Source organism: Cetorhinus maximus, chromosome 6 (assembly GCF_964194155.1).
Source record: "Cetorhinus maximus chromosome 6, sCetMax3.hap1.1, whole genome shotgun sequence".
NCBI classification, from domain to species: Eukaryota; Metazoa; Chordata; class Chondrichthyes; order Lamniformes; family Cetorhinidae; genus Cetorhinus; species Cetorhinus maximus.
In genome coordinates, this window is record NC_135884.1 from 109311640 (window position 1) to 109336148 (window position 24509).

The 24509-nt window shown below is 41.4% G+C and overlaps 1 protein-coding gene across 3 annotated transcripts in view; it reads left to right on the top strand.

Annotated features, from left to right (window-relative positions):
• tox3 (TOX high mobility group box family member 3) overlaps positions 1–10636 on the top strand; it is a 128288-nt gene extending 117652 nt beyond the window's left edge. Inside the window, exons 6-9 of one of the 3 annotated variants that reach the window (XM_078542964.1) lie at positions 318–398; positions 2796–3563; positions 7722–7897; positions 9488–10636. In XM_078542964.1, coding sequence (XP_078399090.1) covers positions 318–398; positions 2796–3563; positions 7722–7897; positions 9488–9548 — 1086 coding nt within the window. In that variant the 3' untranslated portion in view covers positions 9549–10636. Of the gene's footprint in view, positions 1–317; positions 399–2795; positions 3871–7721; positions 7898–9487 lie in introns of those variants that run through there. The other 2 variants (XM_078542965.1, XM_078542966.1) reach the window with 2 other exon arrangements.
• The last annotated feature ends 13873 nt before the right edge of the window (positions 10637–24509 follow it).

Consider the following 24509-nt stretch of genomic DNA (forward strand, 5'->3'; position numbering starts at 1 on the left):
TCTCAAAACTATGCTTTTAACCAAGCATTTAGTTACCCCTCCTAACCTCTCCCTTCATGCTTTAGTGGCCATTTCCTGACTATTTCCATTTCTTGGGGCCTATTTTACATTAGAGCTGATATGTAAATGCAAGCTGTTGTTGCTTTTTAAAAATCTGCAAGTTGCATAAATAAAAATCCTTCCATAATCAAATGCTATAAAATTGCTACGTTACATATTAAAATATTTTTCCGCATGGTCTTACAAAAGGTATATATGTACAAGGTTAATATATGTACAAGAATTTTAACCTTCAGAATATCTGTTCCTGAATGTAGGTATACAAAAGAAAAACAGAAGCCGCTAAAAAAGAATATCTAAAAGCACTTGCTGCATACCGAGCTAGCCTTGTTTCAAAGGTAAGCTTCTGAAAGTGCATGTTGAACGTGGTCTGGTTGCTTATGCAGGGTTCTGTAGTTCATGCTAGGTAGCGGGTTACTGCTGGAGTCAAATTTAATCAAAACTTCACAAGCCACAGAACAGAACTTGGTTTCACGTTACAAGTTAGAGTATGAATGAGTGACAAAAATGTTGTGTGTGGTACATATTGGATTTATGCAAAAAAAACTCCTGTGTTTTATCATTTGTCAACTGTCAGAGTAAGTCACTGCAATAACATGTGTCAATTACCATCTATAAAATCTGAGGGACAAAGTATACCTTTTTTCAAATAAAATTGAGCAAACACACGATATGTGCCAGTCGTGACTCAGTGGTAGCACTTTTGTATCTCAGTCAGAAGATTTGTGCATTCAAGCCTGCTGTACAGATTTGAGCACATAGTCTAGGCTGGACCTCAGTGCAGTACTGAGGGATTGCTACACTGTCTCTCAGATGAAATGTTAAACTAAGACCTCATCTGCCTCCTCAGGTGGACTTAAAATATCCTGTGAAAGTGCTCAAAGAAGAGCAACATCAGCCGTGATCGAGTGGCAGAGCAGGCTTGAGGGACCGAATGGTCAACTCCTGCTCCTAATTCATGTGGTTGTATATTCCTGATTGAAAAGGGAGTCAAAGGGTATAGTGAGTAGACAGGAAATTAGAGTTGAGGCCACAATCAGATCAGCCATGATTTTATCAAATGGTGGAGCAGGCTCGAGGGGCTGAAGGGCCTACTTCTGTTCCTGATTCATATTTTCGTATCTCCCATTGTCCTGCCCAATATTTATTCCTCAATCAATTCAACTAAAAGTGATTATCCACTCATAGCGCTATTTTGAAGGTTTGCTACATGATCTGGGCTGAGCTCCAGGAACATTGGAAAATAAATACGCTAACATTTGGCCAAGTCCTGGGCGCTGGGATAAATGGTAGAGGGATTCTGAGGTCTAGAGACATTGGTGGTGAGACTGTTTATTCATAAAAGTTCTTTTAAATATATTTTCAAAGAATTGGAGAGGGTCAGCGATGTAACAGAGATGGTGGCAAAATCAAGACACTTGTTTTCAAATCTTTACATGCAGAATTCCCTGATTAGCCACCTACTTAATCTATTAATTCTCCTCCTTGAAATCTGCCTTATCTAAAATTCAACATGCTGGCGTAACTACTTATTTTTTTAGTGTATAGAGTTTCGTCAAATTATTTGAGAGAGACTTACAACTAATCTCAATGCATTCATTATTTGGCAGTTAGGAAGATGTTAAATGTCATGAGTATAATGGTCGGAAGTGAATGCATTGGAGCAGCAAACAAGAAATGGAGAATCAATCTGAGTTCTTTCAAATCATTTGTCTTAGAAAATAAAAATTCATACTGAAAGATTATTTTATTTAATATATTCAATTATATTACCCAAAATTTATTACTACTTTTTCCCATGAATGAGCACATTAAAAAAGAGTTATTCCGTTAATTTGGTATTTTCTCAATATTGTTTCATCGGCACCTGTTGTTTAAAAACATGAAAAAGCAATTGATTAACTACCGCATCCTTTATGTCAATAAAAGGATTAAAAATACTATATTTGCCATTGGAATGTTTATGATTTCCATATTATTCCACTTCCTGATTAGTTTAAATTTGCTCTAATTGATATTTATCACAGCATGTTATTGATGATATCTGATTTTCATTACTGCTTTTTATTACATGGATGGTTGAGTTATTTTCCTTCACAGTAATGTGATAATGATGCACAATATCAACTTACCAGATGACTAGCCACATCCATAATGTGCCCTAGAACTGATAAAAACTGTTCCACTGCATTCCACTGAACAAGTATGATAACATATTTCTATTTAATCTTTCTGAATTAAAAGGAAAAGTAGCTAAATGTTTTCAAAAGCATTTACCCATAGCTAATCCGACTTGATCTTGCCAACCCCTTTTCCCTATTTATATATCTCTATTTTGTTTGATAAATACTAGAGCAAATATAATGGAGCGATTTCAGGCAAGAAAATCCCCTTGAAACCTGCCCATTTTAGTGTAGGAACCAGTCATTTAGAATTGTGGACTTCCCTTTTATTTAAGTCTCTTAATTTTACGTTATTGCATTATAGTACTTAAATGATCACCAGGAATGCAAAAGGAAAAGGCAGCCCATGACCTGCTGACAGCACTACCAGCAATGAAGTGTAATATTTTTGAAAGGGGAAAATCTGTATCTAAGTAAATTACCTGGCCTGTACAAAATTTCACAGTTACCTTTCCTTTAAAGTATTACCATTGTTACACATGAATATAGTGTTTTACAAACGTTCTAGTGTGTTACTTAGTTTAAGGTTCCGGCATTGTGTTCTCTCCACAGGCTGCTGCAGAATCAGCTGAAGCACAGACCATGCGTTCTGTTCAGCAGACTTTAGCATCGACTAGTCTTTCAACTTCCCTTCTTATGAATCCATCACTTTCCCAGCATGCATCTGTCTCAGCGTCAACCCAGACACTGCCAAGGGCAATAGCCCCCAAACCAATGAGGTTGCCCTTACAAGGCAATCAGCTGGTGGCATCCGTTACCATAACACCAAACATGTCAACAAACATTGCCACGCCCATGGGGACCTCCATGGTCCCCACTCCACCTTCACCCCAGCTAAGCCCTCCATTGCAGCCTCAGCAACACCAGATACAACAGATGCAACAACATCAATTGCAACACTTCCAGCAGCATCAAATGCAGCAACAAATGCAACAGCAAATGCAGCATCAGCAAATCCAGCAACATCAGCACCAAATGCAACAGCATCAAATGCAGCAGCAGCAGATGCATCATCAAATGCACCAACAGCAAATTCAGCAGCACATGCAGCAGCAGCTACAGCAGCAGCTGCAACAACAGCAGATTCAGCAGCAGTTACAGCAAATGCAGCTACAGCACATGCAGAAACAGCAAATCCAGCAGCTGCAACAGCAGCACCCACCTCAGCACTCGCCACCTCAGCATTCCCCTGTTACCTCGCAGTCAGTGGTGGCCTCACAGATTACTTCTCCAGTCCCCACACGATCAAGTCCACAGCCAGCCCAGCAACAACAACAATCTCCACTACAAACCCAGGCCCAGACCCAAGTATTGCCACAGGTCAGTAACTTTTAAAAATGAAAACGTTCCAGCAAAACAAGGCTACGTGCCATTTTAAGCTGACATGACTAATATTCTAAAATGGATGATATTTGATAGATTGATGAATCTGGTGTATTAATGACCTCAGACTGTTTGTTATAAATAAATAAATATGTACTTCAAGATGCTTTTTGTCTTGTGGTAAACTGATCCGAACATGGATTTTTAAAAATCAATTATGCACATTATGTTGATTAAAATGTGAAGCTGAGCATTTTAGCTCTGTTCTGTACTATGTATAAAATACATTTTCTACAATGACACATTGCCCTTATATTTCTTTGAAGAAAATGTAAAAGAATAATCCAACAAACTGTTTAAATAAAAGTCACAACGTTAAACATTGCGTGGAAATTGGTATGGTCATATTTAAATATTTAACATAGAATAGGTACATTTGTCAATAAAATAACTGCAGAATTGGATCGATAAGGAAAGATTTACATTGACTAAAAAAGCTTTAGTTTAATTGGTGACTTCTAGTAAAGGATTCTGTATAGTTATGGACTGTGAATTCAATTAGATTAATTGCCACATTCTGTACATGTTTTTTATTCTTTAGGGATTAATGTCATTTTGACAATTCTACCACACCAATGCAGCACAGCACTGAAATTAAAACTAAACTTGCACAAATAGACAATGTATGCTCTCAGCGGCAGGTACACCACTCAGGGGGTGCCAGCTAACAATCAGAAAGGGACCAGAATCTATGAAATGCATCTTTCTTGGGAATAACTGATATTGGTCTTTCCTTGTTGGGAAATCAACAAATGTATTATTGCGATGGAAAAGCTTTATTGGGTCCTGTCTACTTTAAAGTCCACAGATGAATAGATCTTGCTGGATTTAGCTTATTCTTCAGAAAGACCTTCATAATTCATTGCTTTTGATGGTCCTTTCACACTCATGGAATGAATCCAGTAGATAATGCACTTATTATCTTATTCCACAATCGGATTACAATCAGGAAAGTGCAGTTACACTCTATGTACCTTATGCTGTTTTGCAAATGTATCTGCTCTCCTATCTCCAGTGACCATTGTTAAATAGAATAAAGAATCCGAAATGAGTTTGGAAGCAGGAATTAAATTGTAACTCCAATTGGTGAGAGATTCTATGTGCCTCACGTTTTGCGAACAATACTTCTCCAGTGAACTTGCTTGCGTGATATTGAATGCAAATTTTTGTTGATAGTCCTCCTCACTTAGTCGTCTACAAAACAGCTGAGTGTAATATACTGCTCCTGCAACCCATCATCCTGCACCCAAATTTGGAATTCAAAGATTTTCATAAATGTATATACAAATTTAGAAATAAGAATCTAAGAAAATGTATTAAAGAAATAACATCCCTTACAAAGAATTGTGTTCTTGTAAATAGATCAGAGTAGTACAAGATCTTATCAGTTGTCTACTTTCTCACCAGTAAATGAATCTGTAATCTGTATTAATAGCATTGAGAAAGAAGTACTGAGCACCTTTGTGCATACTGCCTGCACACAGATGGGATTAGCAGCTCACATTATTTCATTTCTCATCCAAGTGCTTCAGAAATGAGGTTGCCATCGTAATGTTTTCTGGAACAGCATGGCTGCCGTCCCCAGCTGTCTCCAGTGATTAATTACAGCATCTGTCCTGTCAGAAGCTATAGTGAAGAAGTCTGGTTAAAATTGCAAATGAGTGCTGGCAACAACCTTAAACTGCTGATGATAAAATGAAAATTAAAAACAGCAAGTGTCATGCATGACTGGAATCCCAATACACACTGGGGACATGCTATAGTATGTGTCCATAGCTACCAGCTATTAGTTATAAACAGAAATTAAAATAATGAGCGCTTACAAAATAGCAGGTATTGTGTTGTGCCTGGACTATGTTGTTTCATTGATAAGGAAACATGCATTTTTCTTGTGTTTTGCAACTGTTCAGCATTTTGATCCTTGTGTACAAATATTTAATAGTGTCTTTGTGTATATCTGATTAAATTCTAAATTCATTGCTTGGAATAAATTAGATGGGAAGAAGAGAGCTTTGTGTGTGAAAATTATCTCCTCCAATTTACATTTCATCTGCTATCAGAAAATTAATATGAATTAGACAATGTTGCTGTATAAAGATAATTCAGCACAAATCAGCTTTTGCATTTTATTGTCAAGTATAATTACATTTTTGTCTTTGGACAAAAGAGTAATATAATTCATATTTTAATTTATGTTTAGTTTTGGCTATTTCAGAAATTAAAGTTTGCGTGACTTATTCTACCCTAGGGAAATTAGACGCCGCCAATATAAAATTATAATGTGATATCTCACTTGCGTGAACACAAATTTTCTATCCCTTCAGTACCTATTCATGGCACAAATATTTTAGATGTTAAAGATGCAGAATCACATAAAAGAATAAGATGAGCTTCATTTTTTATTTAACTCAACAAAGTTTAAATAATTCTATTTGTTTTCATGAAATGCATCAAGACAACACACTCAGCTCTTTCCCATGTTGGTGGAGAGCTGTATCATCATTCCCATTAAACAGTTTTGACATTAGTTGAATGAACACCAAAAGTTTTAATTAAAGTTGGCACTAGGTCATTAATCACTAAGTTAGAGTGCAACAACCCCAGTAACTGTATGCAACATAATTTCAGTCAGCCATTATCACCTGATCCATTGACGTTTGCAGTATTTCTAGACAGATGGATTAAATATCTCAGGTTTAACCAGTGTCTTCTGCCTTACTCCATTGAATAGTCTTTAAGCATTTGAAAGGCTTCTTTCTATTACCCACTTCATGGAGTAGTTTGCAGTACTGGACTTGAGTATAACCTTTCTTGCCCCTTTGTTTGGCTTTTGTTTTGTAACAGCTGTTATCATCGTTTTGGTCAGCTGTGATTGCTGGAGGGAAAATAGGACCAGATGGTGTTTTGCTATGCATGAATGGAGTGTTAGAGTAGTTTGGACTGAATAGGCCACGATTGAATGGTGTCTATGCACCACCTGCCCCCTTAGCAGCAGTGTTTGGATCAGAGTAGCATGATCTGTCTTGGACTTAGTAGGTTGGGATGGGAAAAAATAGAGAACTTTGTTGGATTTAGCCCATATTTATTGATCTGCCGTGTGGGCAGGAGCATAGTGCAGTACACAGTCAATTTGACTTAATTGGATATGACACCACATGTACATGTAATCTATCATTGTTTTCTTTCAATACAGGTTATCTGTTTGTTTCCATGGCAACGTGGTATTGTTGTAATGTATCAGATAAAAGAAGGAGGCAGGAATATATTTGAGTGTGTGTTTTTGCTTTTGTTAGTCTTTTTGTAATTATGTTGCATGTAACAAAGATACATAGATTGTGATTCAAAAAGTGTCGCCACCCAGTTTTCCAGCGCTACCATTGCTTTGTGAAAATGCAAGGGAGCATACTTGAACCACATACTGTTGATCCAATTAAATCCTAAGATTAAAGCGTGCAAAATGGTATTTTTACTCATTTTTAATTTGAATTGTAATTACCAATTATTGTGTGGAATTCACAAGACAAGCTCTCAGAATATAATGCTCTTTTGAGATGGCATTGCCTAAAATGACCCCTCTTTTGCTGCGGAGTATTTTGCTTCTCTAATTTGTATGCAAGCCTTGCCTGCCCTTGTCTGTTGGAAGCCAAAGCAAGTATAATTTTCTTCATTCCTGTATCCGCAGGTCAATCACTCCCTTGAAAAGAATGATTGTGAGTTCTGTTACTATGTATAAGGTTTAGTGCTTGACCTTAGTATTCAGAACCTAGACTGGGTATTTTCTTTATTCCCTTTCATTGTGTAGACACTCTGCTTATCATGAGGCTGGAGCAAGGTGCAGTTTCACATTTGGTATATGAAGGCAAGCTATTAGGACTGAAAACACCTTATAGGGACCCCTAGTTAATCACTGCAAGAAGAGTTAGTATCATTATTCCTTGCCAGCTATTGATGCTTATTCTATTACATTTACATCTCAGTTGAGCACTACAAAGATAAATAAGTTCTCCGGCTCTTTGCTGTCCACCAGAGAACCATTTAAAAATTGGATTAATTAGAAAAGATTCGCCTATTTAAATAGTTTTTAACTACTTCCAGACCTTTTCACCACCTCCGCCTGAAGTCCAGCCTATCATCAACTCTCCCCCACCAGCTCCTGTGGGTGCTACCACTCCAATACGATGCATGAGGACTGGCTGCACAAATCCACCAATCCAGAGCGTGGAGTGGGATAATGAATACTGTAGCAGCGAGTGTGTAGTTAACCACTGCAGGTAACATTTCACATATACCTGTTTTATCAGATTAGTTACTTTATCTAAATAAAAATGTATTATTCAAGACACACAAAGCAAAAATGATTCCTGTGCAAGCAGCATGCACAAATGTAAATAAAAACCTCTCCATTTGCAAAACGTTAATATCTGCAGTGGTAGGTGATACTTAACTGACATTTTTGGAGCAAGTTCCTTTGTAGCTGGAAACAAGGATTAGGCAATACTTTTGATGTTGTTTTCAAAATGAGTCTAAGTAGCGGTCTTAGTATATCCATTTTCATTATGCTAAACTTGATCTCAGTCATCAATCACGTCAATTTGGAACAGATCAAACATTGATTATCCCATCAAGTGTAATAATGTACAGGAAGATGAATCTTCTGAATGTACAGACATATGTTCTTCATTGGTGAAGCACGGATCATACTGGCTAAACTGCTTTTTAAGGATGGAAGTCTACCACTGAGCTAGGGAGCTTAGAATAGATGGAGGACATAATAGGTACATCACAGATAATGTGTTATATAGGACACATCGATGTCTACTGACCAATCTGGTGGGTTTTGAAAATGTTAAAAAGTTTGCTTCAGCCAGTGTGGTCATTCAAACAGTAAACTGTGATGTAGTTGTGATGCATTGTAGCACTAGGGCCACGCGAGCTGTTTATGTATCTAAAGGTCTCTCATTCTGCCTTGGTGTGAACATGAATTTCAGCTATGAGTTCATTGTGCCATTTAATTGCTCCTTTTTTGTTGTAACTCTGAATAAAAATATATAAATATCTGACCTCTTGAGTGGTGTACATGGTACTTACAGATGTGTACATATTTAAAAATTATTTGGATGCTGATATTTTCTGCACATCCTATTTCCAGGCAATGAAACTAGTGGTACATGTGCTGATGGCTCAGTCTTTGTATTTTTTCCTATTAGCCATAGAGTGTGAAATGTGGAAACAACAAGCAGAAACAAAAATTGGGCTGCATGTCACTATTTGCTGTTTTTTAAAAAAAGCTATTTTGTGATGTTCTGTTGAATCCCAGTTAACGCTTCTATGTATTATGAAAAATTACACTTTAAGTGCTTAACAGTGTAAATCCTATTTTACTACTACTGGTTGAGTTTTACTGCCAGCTTGTTTACCATAAAACACCAACATGTAAACAGGGCTTTGAAAAATTACATAAGATTCTACTGAAGAGAGTGTTTGATGATTTTAGCCTGTGTTATTTCCCCCAGTTACAAACATCCTATTTGCGGATTTGAAATTATGAGATAGGTAATGGGATTGTGGTAAGATTGAGAAACCTGTCAACCTGCATCTTACCTATTACTTTTTGTCTGAAATATTCCTTGCAAGTTCTGATGTGATAAAGGTTAAGATGCATGTTGTCACTAAAATCTAATTTCAGCTATTTGCTAAAATGTCATTTTCGTTCACATGTTCAGATTGATTGGCAGCAAAAAACTGAAGTTTAATCATCTACCTGGCCTTGGAAGACATATTACAATGTTGAGAATTTTTGTGTAATATTGCTTCAGCTTAAATGCAATAGCAGTGAGGTTAAAATCTTGTGTCTTCTGTAGGGATATCTTCATGGCGTGGGTTGCCTCTCGTAATCAGAGCAGTACTGCTTCTGTGAAGTGAAGATTTGCCATCGATGTTTTGCAGCCAAAACTCAGCATTTGTCAGACAGACTGCCAAGAAGATGTTCTGAAAGGCAGGCTGACATGCTTTGTTTCCTTGTAACTACATGGGCACAGACTTCAGAAGGCTTTCCAGTGACAGGCTGTACAGACTTTCTTTAGGCCCACCTGCCATTTCTGCCAGTGCCTGGAGAGCTAGCCATTTTACATTGTGTAATGTAGCTTCAGATGATTATTTTGTTTGACATGAACTTAAAGGGCATGGCTTTTAGTAAATGACATGCCTCTGCATGATTGCTGAAGACTTTGAGAAGACTCAGATGGAAAAACTACTTTTCTTTTATGACAGTGATGTCATTGTGACCGGCTGAGACATAAGGTACTGAGTGAAGTGTAATACTTAAATGGAATGCTAACTACATTTTTCCTCAGAATAGCTCGAATGCTTTTTAATGGGTTAAAAGAGAGTTATGATTTTTTGCTCAGTTAGTGTTTCCATTTTACAAATTGTACACAATGACGAAGTTTAAGAATGTTGGTTTCTCAGATGTAATTATTTTCTAAGTTCTTAAGAAACCAGGTTAATCATGTAATAAGCGACCGTATGACACCCGTATAATAACATCTTCTCCACTGTTAGTTTCATCTATTTGTTCTGCAACCAAAAAGAGTTATTTTACTATGTACTGTATTGTAGGAATTGCTTTTTGTATGGCAATTTCTTAGCATAGTGTGCTCAATTTAACTGTGCCTCCTTTAAAGGAGAGTTCTGTGTATAAGGCCAAATGCTTTAAAAAAGCTCCTCTTTAATGCAGTAGTCAAGTTAGGGATGGCTAGCAAAATAGCCTGTAAACCAAAATCAATCATGTTTAATATTTTTACTTTGGTTTGTATTTAATTTTTTTGTATTAAAATTTGTGGTCTTATTTAAGATTTAATTATTGAAAAGCGATAGTTGATGTTTTACCGGTTGACATTTCAGTGAAGCATATGTGTTTCTTCATTCAGAAACAAAATGTTTTCTTTCTCTATTGTAACTGATCTTTTAATTTCTTTTATTTTGGCTGTAATAAAAGTGACATGAAAATACTTCAGTGAAGGTGTCATGAATCATATGAAAGATAAATTTTCTATTTTGGATAGCAGCACTGTGCAATTCCCCCACAAAGTAAACAAATGGTCCTTCAGGGTATTACAATGACTGATGTGCTAGAACCAATGTAGGACAACTGAACCCAGCATAATGCACGAGGGCTGGGCAAACTGGATGTTTTCAAGGTCAGGAAAGTAACTGTCACACTGGCAGTCTAACTAAGCACTCTGAACCAGTCAGCCCAGTTCAACCAAAGTAAAAATTTGGAAAGAGATTTTATTAAGAAAAGTCCTGAAATGTATTTTGAGGGAAATTCCTCAGAGCCCCACGCACTGCATCGGCATTAATTTGCAAACACTTGCAGTAGTATCAGCATGATCTTGTTAAGCGGAAATATTAACAGAATTGGATGCAAGGCTGCAGCGTGGGCTCCACCTAACAGGCAGTGTGCTCGAGAGAATGCCCACAATTTTTTCTTCGGGGGGAATTTTTGTGGGGAGGAAGAGGACTCTTCCTGTCTTAGCAAAAATATTGCAACCAACTGTCAGCCAATGCCACCCCACCTTTGGAATTGCTGTCCTATGCCTGAGCTACCCATTAGCTAAGCACAAGAATGGCCTGATTGCCAACATTGCACAGCCAGAGCTGTAGTGAAGTGTCCATTAGTGTCTGTATCTCACCACCTGTATTCAAATAAGACCCAAGTCTGAAAACATTTCGGACCTTCCACATGTGAGCACATCCATTCCGGTTCTTCAGTAATGGTAGCCGTGACAGCTATTAGAAGTTGTTGTAAAAACCCTTTTTGTTCACTAATATCCTTTAGGGAAGGAAATCTGCTGTCCTTACCTGGTCTAGCCTACATGTGACTCCAGACCCACAGCAATGTGCTTGACTCCTAACTGCCCTCTGAAATAGCCAATCAAGCCAGTCAGTTCAAGTGCAAATAAGGATGAGCAACACACGCTGGCACCCACATCCCACAAAAGAATCAAGAAAAAAACTTGCACTGTCCCCCTTCTTAATTCACTGAATCTACTCTGGTGTCCATGCTGGTGCAGCAAGCAATTAGGAAGGCAAATGGCATGTTGGCCTTTATTGCAAGGGGATTATAGTACAAGAATAAAGAAGTATAGCTACAATTGTACAGGATTTGATGAGACCATGTCTGGAATACTGCGTGCAGTTTTGGGCTCCATATTTAAGGGAGAGTATATTTGCATTGGAGGTGGTACAGTGGAGGTTCACTAAATTGATCCCTGGGATGAGGGGGTTGTCCTTCTGATGCGAGACTGAGTAAATTGGGCTTATATTCTCTACAATTTCGAAGAATGTGAGGTGATTTCATTGAAACATACAAGATTCTGAAGGGGCTTGATGGGGTAGAATACTTGGAATTCTCTAGGGTTGTGAATGCTCCATTATTGAATACAATTAAGACTGGTCTTTCAGGGAATCGAGAGATATGGGGAATGGGCAAGAAAGTGGAGTTGAAATTCAAGATCAGCCATGATCATATTGAATAGCAGAGCAGGCTCCATGGACCATATGGTCTACTCCTATTTCATGTGTCTCAACCAGGCGACTGTTTTTCATATGTGAGCTGAGAAGGTGAATATAGCAGCCTATTCATCTATTAAAATCATTAGTTATATCTATCATCCTTGAATTCTGGTAAAAGCTTGTGAATTCTATGAATAAGTTATCAAAACCCTTGATGCATTGATGCACACAAATATTTTCTCAGTTCTCTAAGATTTAACTCTGCCAAATCTGAATTTATTCCTCTTTTTGTCTGGATATAGCAGCAAAAATAAGCTGTTACAGAACATATTGTTTCCAATGAAGGTGTGAGAGTATTTATGCTCCTGAGTAAAAATATTATTTAATTACGTTGAACAGAACATAAAAGCTAAGGTTGTACAGGTGAAAAGCGATGTGTGCAAAGATAGCTTGTGTCTATACACAAATAGCTATATACACATTAAGAAAAGGAAATACTGGGCCAAATTTTCCCGTGAGCTTCAGGACACTGACGTCCGGTCTGAGTGAGGTCCTGAGCCCACACTTGCTGGCAGCAAGAGCGGCACAGTGACAATCCTAGGGATGACCTCCTAACTGGTCGCCTCCAAACTCGCCATTCCTTTTGCTCCAGCCCATGCCTGGAGAGGTAAGTTTAAAATAAAAAATTCACAGTGGCCAAGCAGGCAAGCCCCTTGGACTGGAGGAGAAACCATCCGGATGGCTTTTTTTGGGGGCTGTGGGGACTGCATTTGCTGCCCACCACTACCTCTTTGAGGCATGGGGCCTCAGGCTCCAATAACCCCTCTTCCCATGCACTCCCGCCCCACCCCCCAAATCGCGCCCCCCACCATACTGCCATGGGGAGGCAGCCCCAGGAACTAAAGGCTTCCGGACACAGTGAGGGTTGGAGTGGAGCTGTTCCTCTGCCGGAAATGCTGGCAGACCATCTAAATCACCCTTAATTGGGACCCTTAAATATGATTTGATTCCCAGCTGCATTCAGAGGGCAGCTAACCCATCTTCCTGCCCACTGCTGGGAAAGTTCCCCGAGCTGCCTGCTCTTTTGCCAGCCACGCCACCACCCCTCCACCCCAACCTGCCATGTCTCCAATTCTGTTATTCTGCATAGATTTAAATCATCATCATCATAGTTCTCTTTCCTATGGGTTAATGGCCTTGGTCAAAGTGTCTCATGGTGCAGAAAGATGATATTATGCAGTAATTCACAACAAGGTTTGTCCTCTGATGCATGGCAGGCTTCTTTCTCTGACTACGTTTAGTGTGACAGCTTTAGAGATGAGCTCACTGCAAAGTTTAAACATATCTGGTTACGGTTAAAAGTATTATTTGGGAGGTGAAATACAATCAAGATTTAGATTTCTCACGCTTTTGGCTCCCACATAACTTAACGGCTTAAACTCCCTTATGGTTTCAGTAGTTCAATACAGGATTAGTGAGAGTTCTGCTGTCTTATTCTACAGGGGAGGCAAGAGATAGGCCTGAACATAGCAGCCCATCACAGCACAAAATGTTTTGAATGGTTGATGATCAATCTTTATATGAAGCCTTCAAATGTTGACAATCATCTTGTCATGAGGATGGTGGTTGGGTTGGTAGTGTTTTTCTTTACTGGTAAAAGCCGATTGACAGTCCATATAATTTCCATGAAAGATGTAGACGCCATGGCAATTGTCAGAAGGTCTTTTGTCGGCTAATTGTTGTTGCCACCTTCCAGCGCTCAGATCATGCCATTGCATCTGTAGTATGGAGATCTTACGTGTATAAATTTTTCTATAGTGGCAGCTGGGTAGCGCCAACCGCACAGAGCTGCCAATTCAAAGTAAAGTCAATGAATGCTATCCTGCTGACTCTCAAAACAGATCCTTCACTAGTCGAGATTATATATTACTAAATAGGAAGAACTGATGAACTATCATACAACATCGCATTTGGTTTTATACATTAAGGTGACTATTATAATTGCGTTGCTAGTTAGATCATCCACATGATTATCCAGCAGACCTGATAAATGGACACAGACAGAAATCACAGATGTCTATAATAACTTATCAAGTTGTGCATGCCGACTTTTTTTTAAAAAAAGCATTTGGCTTTACGTATCAGTAAAATCCTTTTAGTGAAGACGCAGTAATCATATTTTTGTCAGATTAACAAGTATGTAAGCTATTTGCAGGCACTCCCACGTCCAAATCCAATCACATGTTCAAAAAACAGAATTCTACTTTCGGAAGAAGGTTCTGAAGCAAGGTCCTCACCTGAATTGTAAACTTGTCTGTGCTCCTCACAAATACTTATGTCCTGTTCCAGCACTTGATCTCCAGCAGCTGCAGTATTTTGCATTGTAACTCAATTTCTACCTTAAACTGATTCTGCTCTTAAAGTTAATGTAAAAGTATCTTAAATTTTCATCTTTTATTATTACTTGAGCAGTAGGCATATTGCAACAATTATGTACAAAATACTAGTGATGCACATGAGGAATCAAGGCCAATCTTCAGGTGATGCCATTCCGAAGAGGAGTCGTTTTGGACTCAAAATGCTAACTCTGCTTCTCTCTCCACAGATGTTGTCAGACCTGCTGAGTTTTTCTAGCACTTCCTGTTTTTATTTCAGATCTCCATCATCCACAGAATTTTGTTTTTATTCAGATGATGCAAGGTTCAAGGCCAGGGGTTAATAGGACCAGGGCCACAGATTTAATTCAATCACCATCTTGAAGTCATTCACGCTCCACTTAAAGAGTGGGGGGGCAAGCGGCTGGATTGGTTTAGCGGGGCTGTAATGGAAGTGGTTCTGTGCAGGAATTTTGCATTCTGTGGAGTGGAGCCAGTTTGTTTGAGTTTCTCAGTGGGAACGCGGGTAGGGATTCAGGAAGTCATATTTTACCTTTAGCTTGGTGGGGTGCTCAAGTGTGGATTTTGCCTCACCAGGTGGGGGTATGCTGTATTTGAATTTTATTTTGTCTGGGTAGTGTTTATTTGGGCCATGGAGGTCAAAGCGGTTGAGCAGATTTTATATCTTTGCAAAGGTTTTGCTGAGCAGTAGGAGAGATTCAGATCTGGGGCATGGAGTGTTGCAGGTATCAGTTTGTGGGAGAGATCTAGGGTGGAGCTTAATGCTCCCCCAGAGGTGGGATGGGAAAGCTGTATAATGGAATGGGAAGGTGTGGGGTGGAAACCCCGTCACTTTCACAACTCCCACCAATTTGGTCTGCGCAGGAAGGGTCAAGGACAGTCATTCTTCCTGGAGGCCAATTGAGGCTCTTAAGTGACGTCTTCAGGGCCTCATCCCCCCACCTCTGGTATTCTACTTGTGGCAGGTGGGGCAACACCATGTGAGCAATCTGCCAGCCAAACCCTGGCAAGCATACCTGTGACTTGGCTAGGGGCATTACTCCTACTTGGGTAGCCCATACCCAACAAATAAACCCGTCAGTGACAAGGGCCAGCCAAATGAAAAGATCCTCATAGTTCCTTTAAATTGACCCCCCCTCCCTCCTCTGGCTGGGCCTCCTGACTGGCCCAGGCAATCCTGCCTCATCTACCTTTCCCCCAGGGCTCCAGTGGCAATTCGGCTCCGAAACCGTACTGCAGTACCAGCAATGGCCACCGCTTACAGTGGCGCAGCAGATACTGGAAAGCTGCTGGCCTCTGATTGGCTGACAGCTCTTGGAGGCAGGAAATTCCCCCCAAAGATGCCAAGGGCCCTGTTGCCAGCCAGGTAAGTGTGATCAGCGTTTAATCGGGCAGGGGGGGACCCGGAATAGCTGCAATGGATCTGCCATCAACTGATGGAACCACAGCAGCAACAATTAAATTCCTCCCCTAGTTTGTGTGTGGCAGATGTCACAGTTGAATTTTTGCTTCAGCAGATGATGAGGGTCAAGTCAGTATACAATTCTCATCCCCGTGACCTGGGGAAACTGGTACGTTAATAAGGTATTTGTTTGCTTTGCTAAATAGGAGTGAAATCAGGTGATTTCTGTTACATCTTGACTGAGTTACTGAAGGCAGGCAATAGTTTTACCAGGATTTGTAGATATTAAACAGTCCTCCTTTAAAGTCATACATTATTCTCTTTTTCAAAGTCTCGGAAGCAGAAATGTATAGATTGTTACCAAGCTGTTCCAGTACAGCTACAACCCTGGCATCTACCCTACAATGTGGAAAATTGCCCAGGTATGTCCTGTCCACAAAAGGCAGGACAAATCCAACCCAGCCAATTATAACCCCATCAGTCTAATCTTGATCATCAGCAAAGTGATGGAAGGGGTCATCGATAGTGCTATCAAGCTGCACTTTCTCAGTAATAACCTGCTCACTGACGCTCAGTTTGGGTACTGCCAGGGCCATTCGGCACCTGACCTCATTACAGCCTTGGTCCAAAAATGGACAAAAGAACTGAACTCCTGAGGTGAGGTGAGAGTGACTGCATTTGACACCAAGGCAGCATTTGACTGAGTGTGGTATAAAGGAGTCCTAGCAAAACTGAAGTCAATGGGAATCGGGAGAAAACTCTCCACTGGTTGGAGTCATACCTAGCACAAAGGAAGATGGTTATGATTGACCTCGGACAACCACCTGAGTCCCAGGACATTGCTGCAGGATTCATCAGCATTGTGTCCTATACACAACCATCTTCAGTTGCTTCATCAATTATCCTCCCTCCATCATAAGGTCAGAATAGGGATGTTCACAGATAATTGCACAATGTTCACAGAATCTCAGAATTTTAGCGGCACAGAAGGCGGCTTTTCAGCCCATTGTGTCTTCACTGGCTCTCTAAATGAGCATTATGACCTAGTGCCATTGCCCTGCCTTTTCCCCGTACCCTTGCACATTGTTTCTATTCAAATAATCACCTAATGCCCTCTTGAATGCCTCGATTGAACCTGTCTCCACTACACTTCCCGGCAGCGCATTCCAAACCTGAACCACTCATTGTGTGAAAAAGTTTTTTCTCACATCACGTTTGCTTCTTTTGCAAATCACTTTAAATCTGTGCCTTCTCATTCTTCATCCTTTTACGAGCAGCAACAGCTTCTCCCTATCTAATCTGTCCAGCCCCCTCATGATTTTGAACATTTCTATCAAATCTCCTCTTAGCCTTATTCTCTCCAAGCAGAACAGTCCCAACTTCTCCAATATATCCTCATAGTTGAAGTTTCTCATCCTTGGAACTATTTTTGTAAACCTCTCCTGCACTCTCTTCAATGTATTCAATGTACATCCTTCCTATAATGTGGCACCCAGAGCTGCACACAATACTCGAGCTGAGGTCTAATGAGTGTCTTATTAAAATTCAGCATAATCTCCCTGCTTTTGTGCTCTATGCCCCTATTAATAAAGCCCAGGATACTGTATGCTTTATTAACTGCGCTCTCCACCTGTCCTACCACCTTCAATGATCTATGCACATAAATATCCAGGTCTTTCTGCTCCTGCACCCCCTTCAAAATTTCACCTCTTATTTATATTGTCTGTCCATGTTCTTCCTACCAAAATGCATCACTTCACACTTCTCTACATTGAACTTCATCTGCCATCTATCTGCCCACTCCTATGTCCTTTTCAAGTTCTACATTGTCCTCGCTGTTTACAACACTCCCAAGCTTCATATTATCTGCAAACTTTGAAATTGTCCCCTGCACACCAAGATCTAGGTCATTAATATATATCAGAAAAAGCAAGAGTCCCAATACTGACCTCTGGGGAACTCCATTACAAACCTTCTTCCAGCCTGAAAAATATTCATTGGCCATTACTCTGTTTCCTATTACTCAGCCAATTTTGTATCCACGTTACTACTGTCCCTTTTATTCTGTGTGCAATAGCTTTTCTCACAAGTCTGTTATGTAGCGCTATATCAAATGTCTTCTGAAAGTCTATGTCAACCACATCAACAACATTTACCCTCATCGACCTTTTCTGTTACCTCTCCAAAAAACTCCAGAAAGTTAGTTATACATGATTTCCCCTTTAGAAATCCATGCTGGGTCTTCCGAATCAACCCATATTTTTCCACGTGACTGCAAATTCTATCCTGAATAATTGTTTCTAGAATCTTAAACTGGGTGGTCTGTAGATGCTGGGCTTATCCTTACAACCTTTTTTTGAACAAGCACATAATGTTTGCAATTCTCTAGTCCTCTGGCACATCCCCTGATTCGAGGAAATACTGAAAAATTGTGGCTAGTGCCCCTGCTATTTCTATTCTCGCTTTCTTCAATATCCTTGGATGCATTTCGTCCGGTCTGGGTGCCTTGTCAACTTTAAGTACCAACAGTCTATTCAACATTTTCTCCTTATCAATTTTGAAACCTTCTAGTGACAGAGTTTCCTCATCTGTCACCATGGCCTGGGTAGCATTTACCTCCTTGGTAAAGATGGATGCAAAGTACTCATTTAATACCTCAGCCATGGCCCCTTCGTCCATTTGTAAATTTTCTTTTAGGTCCCTAATCGGCCTTACTCCTCCTTTTAGCACCCTTTTGTTATTTATATGCCTATAGAAGACTTTGGGATTCCCCTTTTTAGCACCATTTGCACCTCCTCAGATAATGAAACAGTCCATGTACAAATGCAGAAAGGCCTGGACAATACCAGGCTTGGACTGATTGTAAGCAGCATTTGTGCAAGTGCCAGGCAATGACCATCTCCAACAAAAGAGAATCCAACCATCACCCCTCGATGTTCAATGGCATTACCATTGCTGAATCCCCCAATAACAACATCCTGGGGGTTAACATTGACCAGAAACTGAACTGGACTAGCCATATAAATACTATGGCAACAAGGGCATGTCAGAGGCTAGGAATCCTGCGATGAGTAGCTCTCCTCCTGCCTCCCCAAAGCTTGTCGCCCATCTACAAGGCACAAGTGAGGAGTTTGATGGAATACTCTCTACTTGCCTGGATGAGTGCAGCTCCAACAACACCCAAGAAGCTTGACACCATCCAGGACAAAGCAGTCCACTCAATTGGCACCCCATCCACCACCTTCAACATTCACTCCCTCTACCACCGACACATAGTGGCTCCAGCTCCGGTCTGTACCATCTACAAGATGCACTGCAGGAACTCATCAAGGCTTCTTCGACAGCACCTTCCAAACCCATGACCTAGAAGAACAAGGACAACAGATGCATGGGAACACTACCACCTGCAAGTTCCCCTCCAAGCCATTCACTATCCTGATTTGGAAATATATCGCCATTCCTTCACTGTCACTGGATCAAAGTCCTGGAACTCCCTCCCTAACAGCACTGGGGGTGTACCTACACCACACCGACTGCAGCAGTTCAAGAAGGTGATTCACTGCCACCTTCTCAAGGGCACTTAGGGATGAGCAATAAATTTTTTGCTAGAGATAGCCACATCTCATGAACAAATAAAAAAACAAAGGAGATCCTCTGCAGGTTGAGGAGTTAGGAGATTTAACATTTCTTTACCACAGTAAAACCGCCAATGAGGAATTGTTATTACACTGTGCTAATTGTTTCCATTATAAATAGGAGCATTGCAATTCACAGCAGATGAAGCTGACACAAAAAGCACATGTGGACATAGCAGTAGTAGGGCATCTAATGGCCTCTACTGTAAGTTAGGCTTGCCCTTGCATGCTAGATTTTCACATTTTTAATGTGACCAGTTGCTCAAAGTGTGAGTTGATCATGACACAATGAGTGGAACAGGCCATCTGGAGCCTGAGTGAACAGGACAATCAACTGTGGGTCTGCTTAACCAATGGGATTGAAGGATTCAGTGAAAAGACTGAGAAGGATGTGTAAATAAAATTGGGCGAATTCAATGTCAGATCAGGTAGAGAAGGGAAGGAAAGAAAGATGAAAAACGAAAAAGAAAAGAGACAGAAAGGACGAATTAAAACAAATGATTAATTTTAGATTTGAAATTTTTTAAATCTCCAACATTTAAAACCTGAAGCAATAAGACTCTACACATGGAATAGTTTTCAGTGCCTGAGAGTTTGACTGGCAGTAATTAACACATTTTTTACCGAAGGGCAGTACTGGGCAGGACTACCTCCTGGCAAGTCCTAACTTCAATAGAAGACAGAGGAACTTGAAGTGCAGTGGCAAACCTCACAGGCTTGTAACCATTTGTCTATGTCTGAGCTCTGTTTGTGACAAGGGAGATAAAATGTAGCCGCTTGGACACAGAAAAGATCCTTAAAACAGAAAGATTGCAAGTGCAGTCAGGTCTTGTTAAATGCAGAGATGTGAGAGCCTTCATAAAGGAAAGGTGATTAGAGATGCTGGGATTAGTTAGAAGACATTTTGATTTAGCTGAGTAAGGATGAACCACTGATGTGGGAAAAAGTGGTATATTCCTTATTTTATATCATTACACAAGGGAAAATTGTACTGATTGAAATAACTGAATCTGATCATAATGGTTGCTCTGAATGCGCACAGTGTGGACAGAATTCAATGTTGCCCACTGGAGCAGGAACCATGGCAGGGGGCTGTAGATTCGCATGTCGAAGACCCAATGTTGGGAATTCAAGGTTGAATTATGTGGGGGGGGGAGGGGGTGGGGTGGTGGGGGGAGGGGGGGGTGGGGGCTGCAGGTGGGGGCGCGAGAAGGCAACGAGGTGGTGATGCTACAAGCAAGTGATTAGAAGGCAATTGAGAACGTTAAAAAAGTCATTGGGTGAAATTTTCCACTCCAGAGAATAAGTGCCCAAGTGGACAGGATTACCAGTGAGTTTCCCACTGATCGGCAGGTCGGGAAATCGCGCCTGATCTGACACTTGGGAGCTCATTAATTATGCATCGGCAAGTAGCTCTCCAAATCACATGGCGGGGAGGCCAATGATTCGTCTGCCCTGTCATAACCTAATGGGGCCAAAGGTCCTTACGCCGTTTATAAAACCAGCCAAACACACACGTTACTTTCTGCAGGCCAGCTGTGTGGCCGTAAAAGGCAGAGATGGCTCCAAGCAAAAAGAAGACAGTGCCAAGGTTCAGCAATGACTCCCTTGAGGCTCTTATATGTGGTATGCGTCAGCACCAGTGTGTCCTCTATCCAAGGGATGGTCCCAGGAGGTCCAACAATCTCACCTCACTGGCCTGGGGGGTGACTGCGAGGGAGGTCAGCTCCACGGGCAACCGCCTGAGAAATGCTATCCAGTGCAGGAAGAAGATGAATGATCTGATCTGCACCATCAGGGTAAGTCATCATTCATCTCGCTCCAGACGCATACTCTCAAAATGGCATTATGTACTCACAGCGTCACTCAGCTCATGGATCTCACAAAATATTAGCATTCAAAGCCTATTCATCAGCATCTCATCTATCATCCTGCACAAACACCATCTTCAGCCCTTACTCAGGAGAGCTCAGCACACACAGCAGGCATACATATGCTTCCAAACCTCTGCTCCGGTAGTACCCTTCTCATCACATTCCATCACTTTGTCTTCATGCAGGCCAAGCTTGCCCACAACAAGAGGGAGTGATCCCAGACCAAAGGAGGGACGGTGGTAATCCAGGATCTCTCCAAGTTTGAGGAGGATGCACCCAGGTTGGTGGGGAGGACAGAGATTGCTCCTGTGGGGAAGGCGAGACCGGCCTCTCCCAGCAAGCCAGTAAGGATGAGCCCTTCATGAGTTGATCATATCCTGACATTCACAGTGAGTGACATGCAATATCGTATTCAATCTGTTCATGAACTAAGTCAATCTTCTCTCTCCTACAGGCAGCAGCAGGCCCAGGGAGACCAGCACAGGCAACATAAGCCCCAGCCGCCAGGCCACCTCAGAAGAGGATGCTGAGGAGCTATTTGAAGAAGACCTGTCACAGCATTCACCCGCACTCTCCACCAGGGAAGAGACCCCGGTGGGTCATGGATCTAGATTAGGCTTGGGGTCAGATCCTGGGGAACATCTTACTGACAAGGAAACCAGGGGATTGGGAAGCCTACAAAGACCAACAGAGGACAACTAAAAAAGAAATAAGGAGGGAGAAGATTAAATATGAGGGTAAACTAGCCAGTAATATAAAAGAAGATTGCAAGAGTTTTTTTAGATATATAAAGGGTAAGAGAGAGGCAAAAGTGGACATTGGGCCGCTGGAAAATGACGCTGGAGAAGTAGTAGTGGGGAACAAAGAAATGGCGGAGGAACTGAATAGGTACTTTGCGTCAATCTTCATGGTGGAAGACACGAGTAACATCCCCAAAGTTCAAGAGAGTCGGGGGGCAGAGATGAGTATGGTGGCCAATACCAAGGAGAAGGTGCTAGGAAAACTGAAAGGTCTGAAGGTGGATAAATCACCTGGACCAGATGGATTACACCCCAGAGTTCTGAAGGAGATAGCTGGAGAGATAGTGGAGGTGTTAGTGGTGATCTTTCAGGAATCACTGGGGTCAGGGAGGGTCCCAGAGGACTGAAAAATCGCTAATGTAACCCCCCGTTTAAGAAGGGAGTGAAGCAAAAGACGGGAAATTACAGGCCGATTAGCCTGACCTTGGTCGCTGGTAAGATTTTAGAGTACATTATTAAGGATGAGATTTCAGAATACTTGGAAGTGCATGGTAAAATCGGGCAAAGTCAGCATGGTTTCATCAAGGGGAGGTCATGCCTGACAAATCTGTTAGAATTCTTTGAGGGGGTAACGAGTAGGTTAGACAAAGGAGAGCCAATTGATGTTATCTACTTGGACTTCCAGAAGGCCTTTGACAAGGTGCCGCACAGGAGGCTGCTCAGTAAGATAAGAGCCCATGGTGTTAGAGGCAAGGTACTAGCATGGATAGAAGATTGGCTGTCTGGCAGGAGGCAGAGAGTGGGGATAAGCGGGTCCTTCTCAGGATGGCGGACGGTGACTAGTGGAGTTCCGCAGGGGTCAGTGTTGGGACCACAACTTTTCACTTTATACATTAATGATCTAGATGAAGGAACTGAGGGCATCCTGGCTAAGTTTGCAGATGATACAAAGATAGGTGGAGGGACAGGTAGTATTGAGGAGGCGGGGAGGCTACAGAAGGATTTGGACAGGTTAGGAGAATGGGCAAAGAAATGGCAGATGGAATACAACATGGGGAAATGTGAGGTCATGCACTTTGGTAGGAAGAATTGAGGCATAGACTATTTTCTAAATGGGGAGAGAATTCAGAAATCTGGAGTGCAAAGGGACTTGGGAGTCCTAGTCCAGGATTCTCTTAAGGTTAACTTGCAGGTTGAGTCGGTAGTTAGGAAGGCTAATGCAATGTTGGCATTTATTTCAAGAGGACTAGAATATAAAAGCAGGGATGTGCTGCTGAGGCTTTATAAGCCTCTGGTCAGACCATATTTAGAATATTGTGAGCAATTTTGGGCCCCATACCTCAGGAAGGATGTTCTGGCCCTGGAGAGGGTCCAGAGGAGGTTCACGAGAACGATCCCAGGAATGAAAGGCTTAACATATGAGGAACGTTTGAGGACTCTGGGTCTATACTCGATGGAGTTTAGAAGGATGAGGGGGGATTTGATTGAAACTTACAGAATACTGAAAGGCCTGGATAGAGTGGACGTGGGGAAGATGTTTCCATTAGTAGGAGAGACTAGGACCCGAGGGCACAGCCTCAGAGTAAAGGGAAGACCTTTTATAACAGAGATGAGGAGAAACTTCTTTAGCCAGAGAGTGGTGAATCTATGGAATTCATTGCCACAGAACGCTGTGGAGGCCAGGTCATTGAGTATATTTACGACTAAGATAGATAGGTTCTTGATTGGTAAGGGGATCAAAGGTTACAGGGAGAAGGTGGGAGAATGGGGTTGAGAAACTTATCAGCCACGATTGAATGGCGGAGCAGACTCGATGGGCAGAATGGCCTAATTTCTGCTCCTATGTCTTGTGGTCTTATGGTCTTATGGACATGTCTCCACATGCGGTCGGAGGCAGTGACAGCCCAGGTCTCTGGCACTTGGAGGACTGCTGGAGATCAGGTACCCATTGAGTCTGAGTCAGATGATGAGCTTTTACAAGTGCCCGTCTCTAACATGCAGAACATCAGGTAACGTTGCGAGAGGCAGTCAACAGACTGGAGTGAAGGATGGAGGAATCTGTCCATGTTCTCTCTGATATCATGAGTCTGAAATGTGAGCACCTCAAGGTCTCCATGGGAAGGGTGATGACTGCCTTGGAGACCTTGGTCCAGCAGATCTTGCTGGATTTGCACTCAAACCTGCACTCCATCGCTATAGGCATTGGTGGGATCCATCAGTGGCTAGGCAAGAGGGGGCGGGTCACCTCATCCTCACTCCTGGCGCCCTTTCTCCTCAGTGAGTCAGACGGGCCCTTGGGCACTCAGATGGAGGAGGACC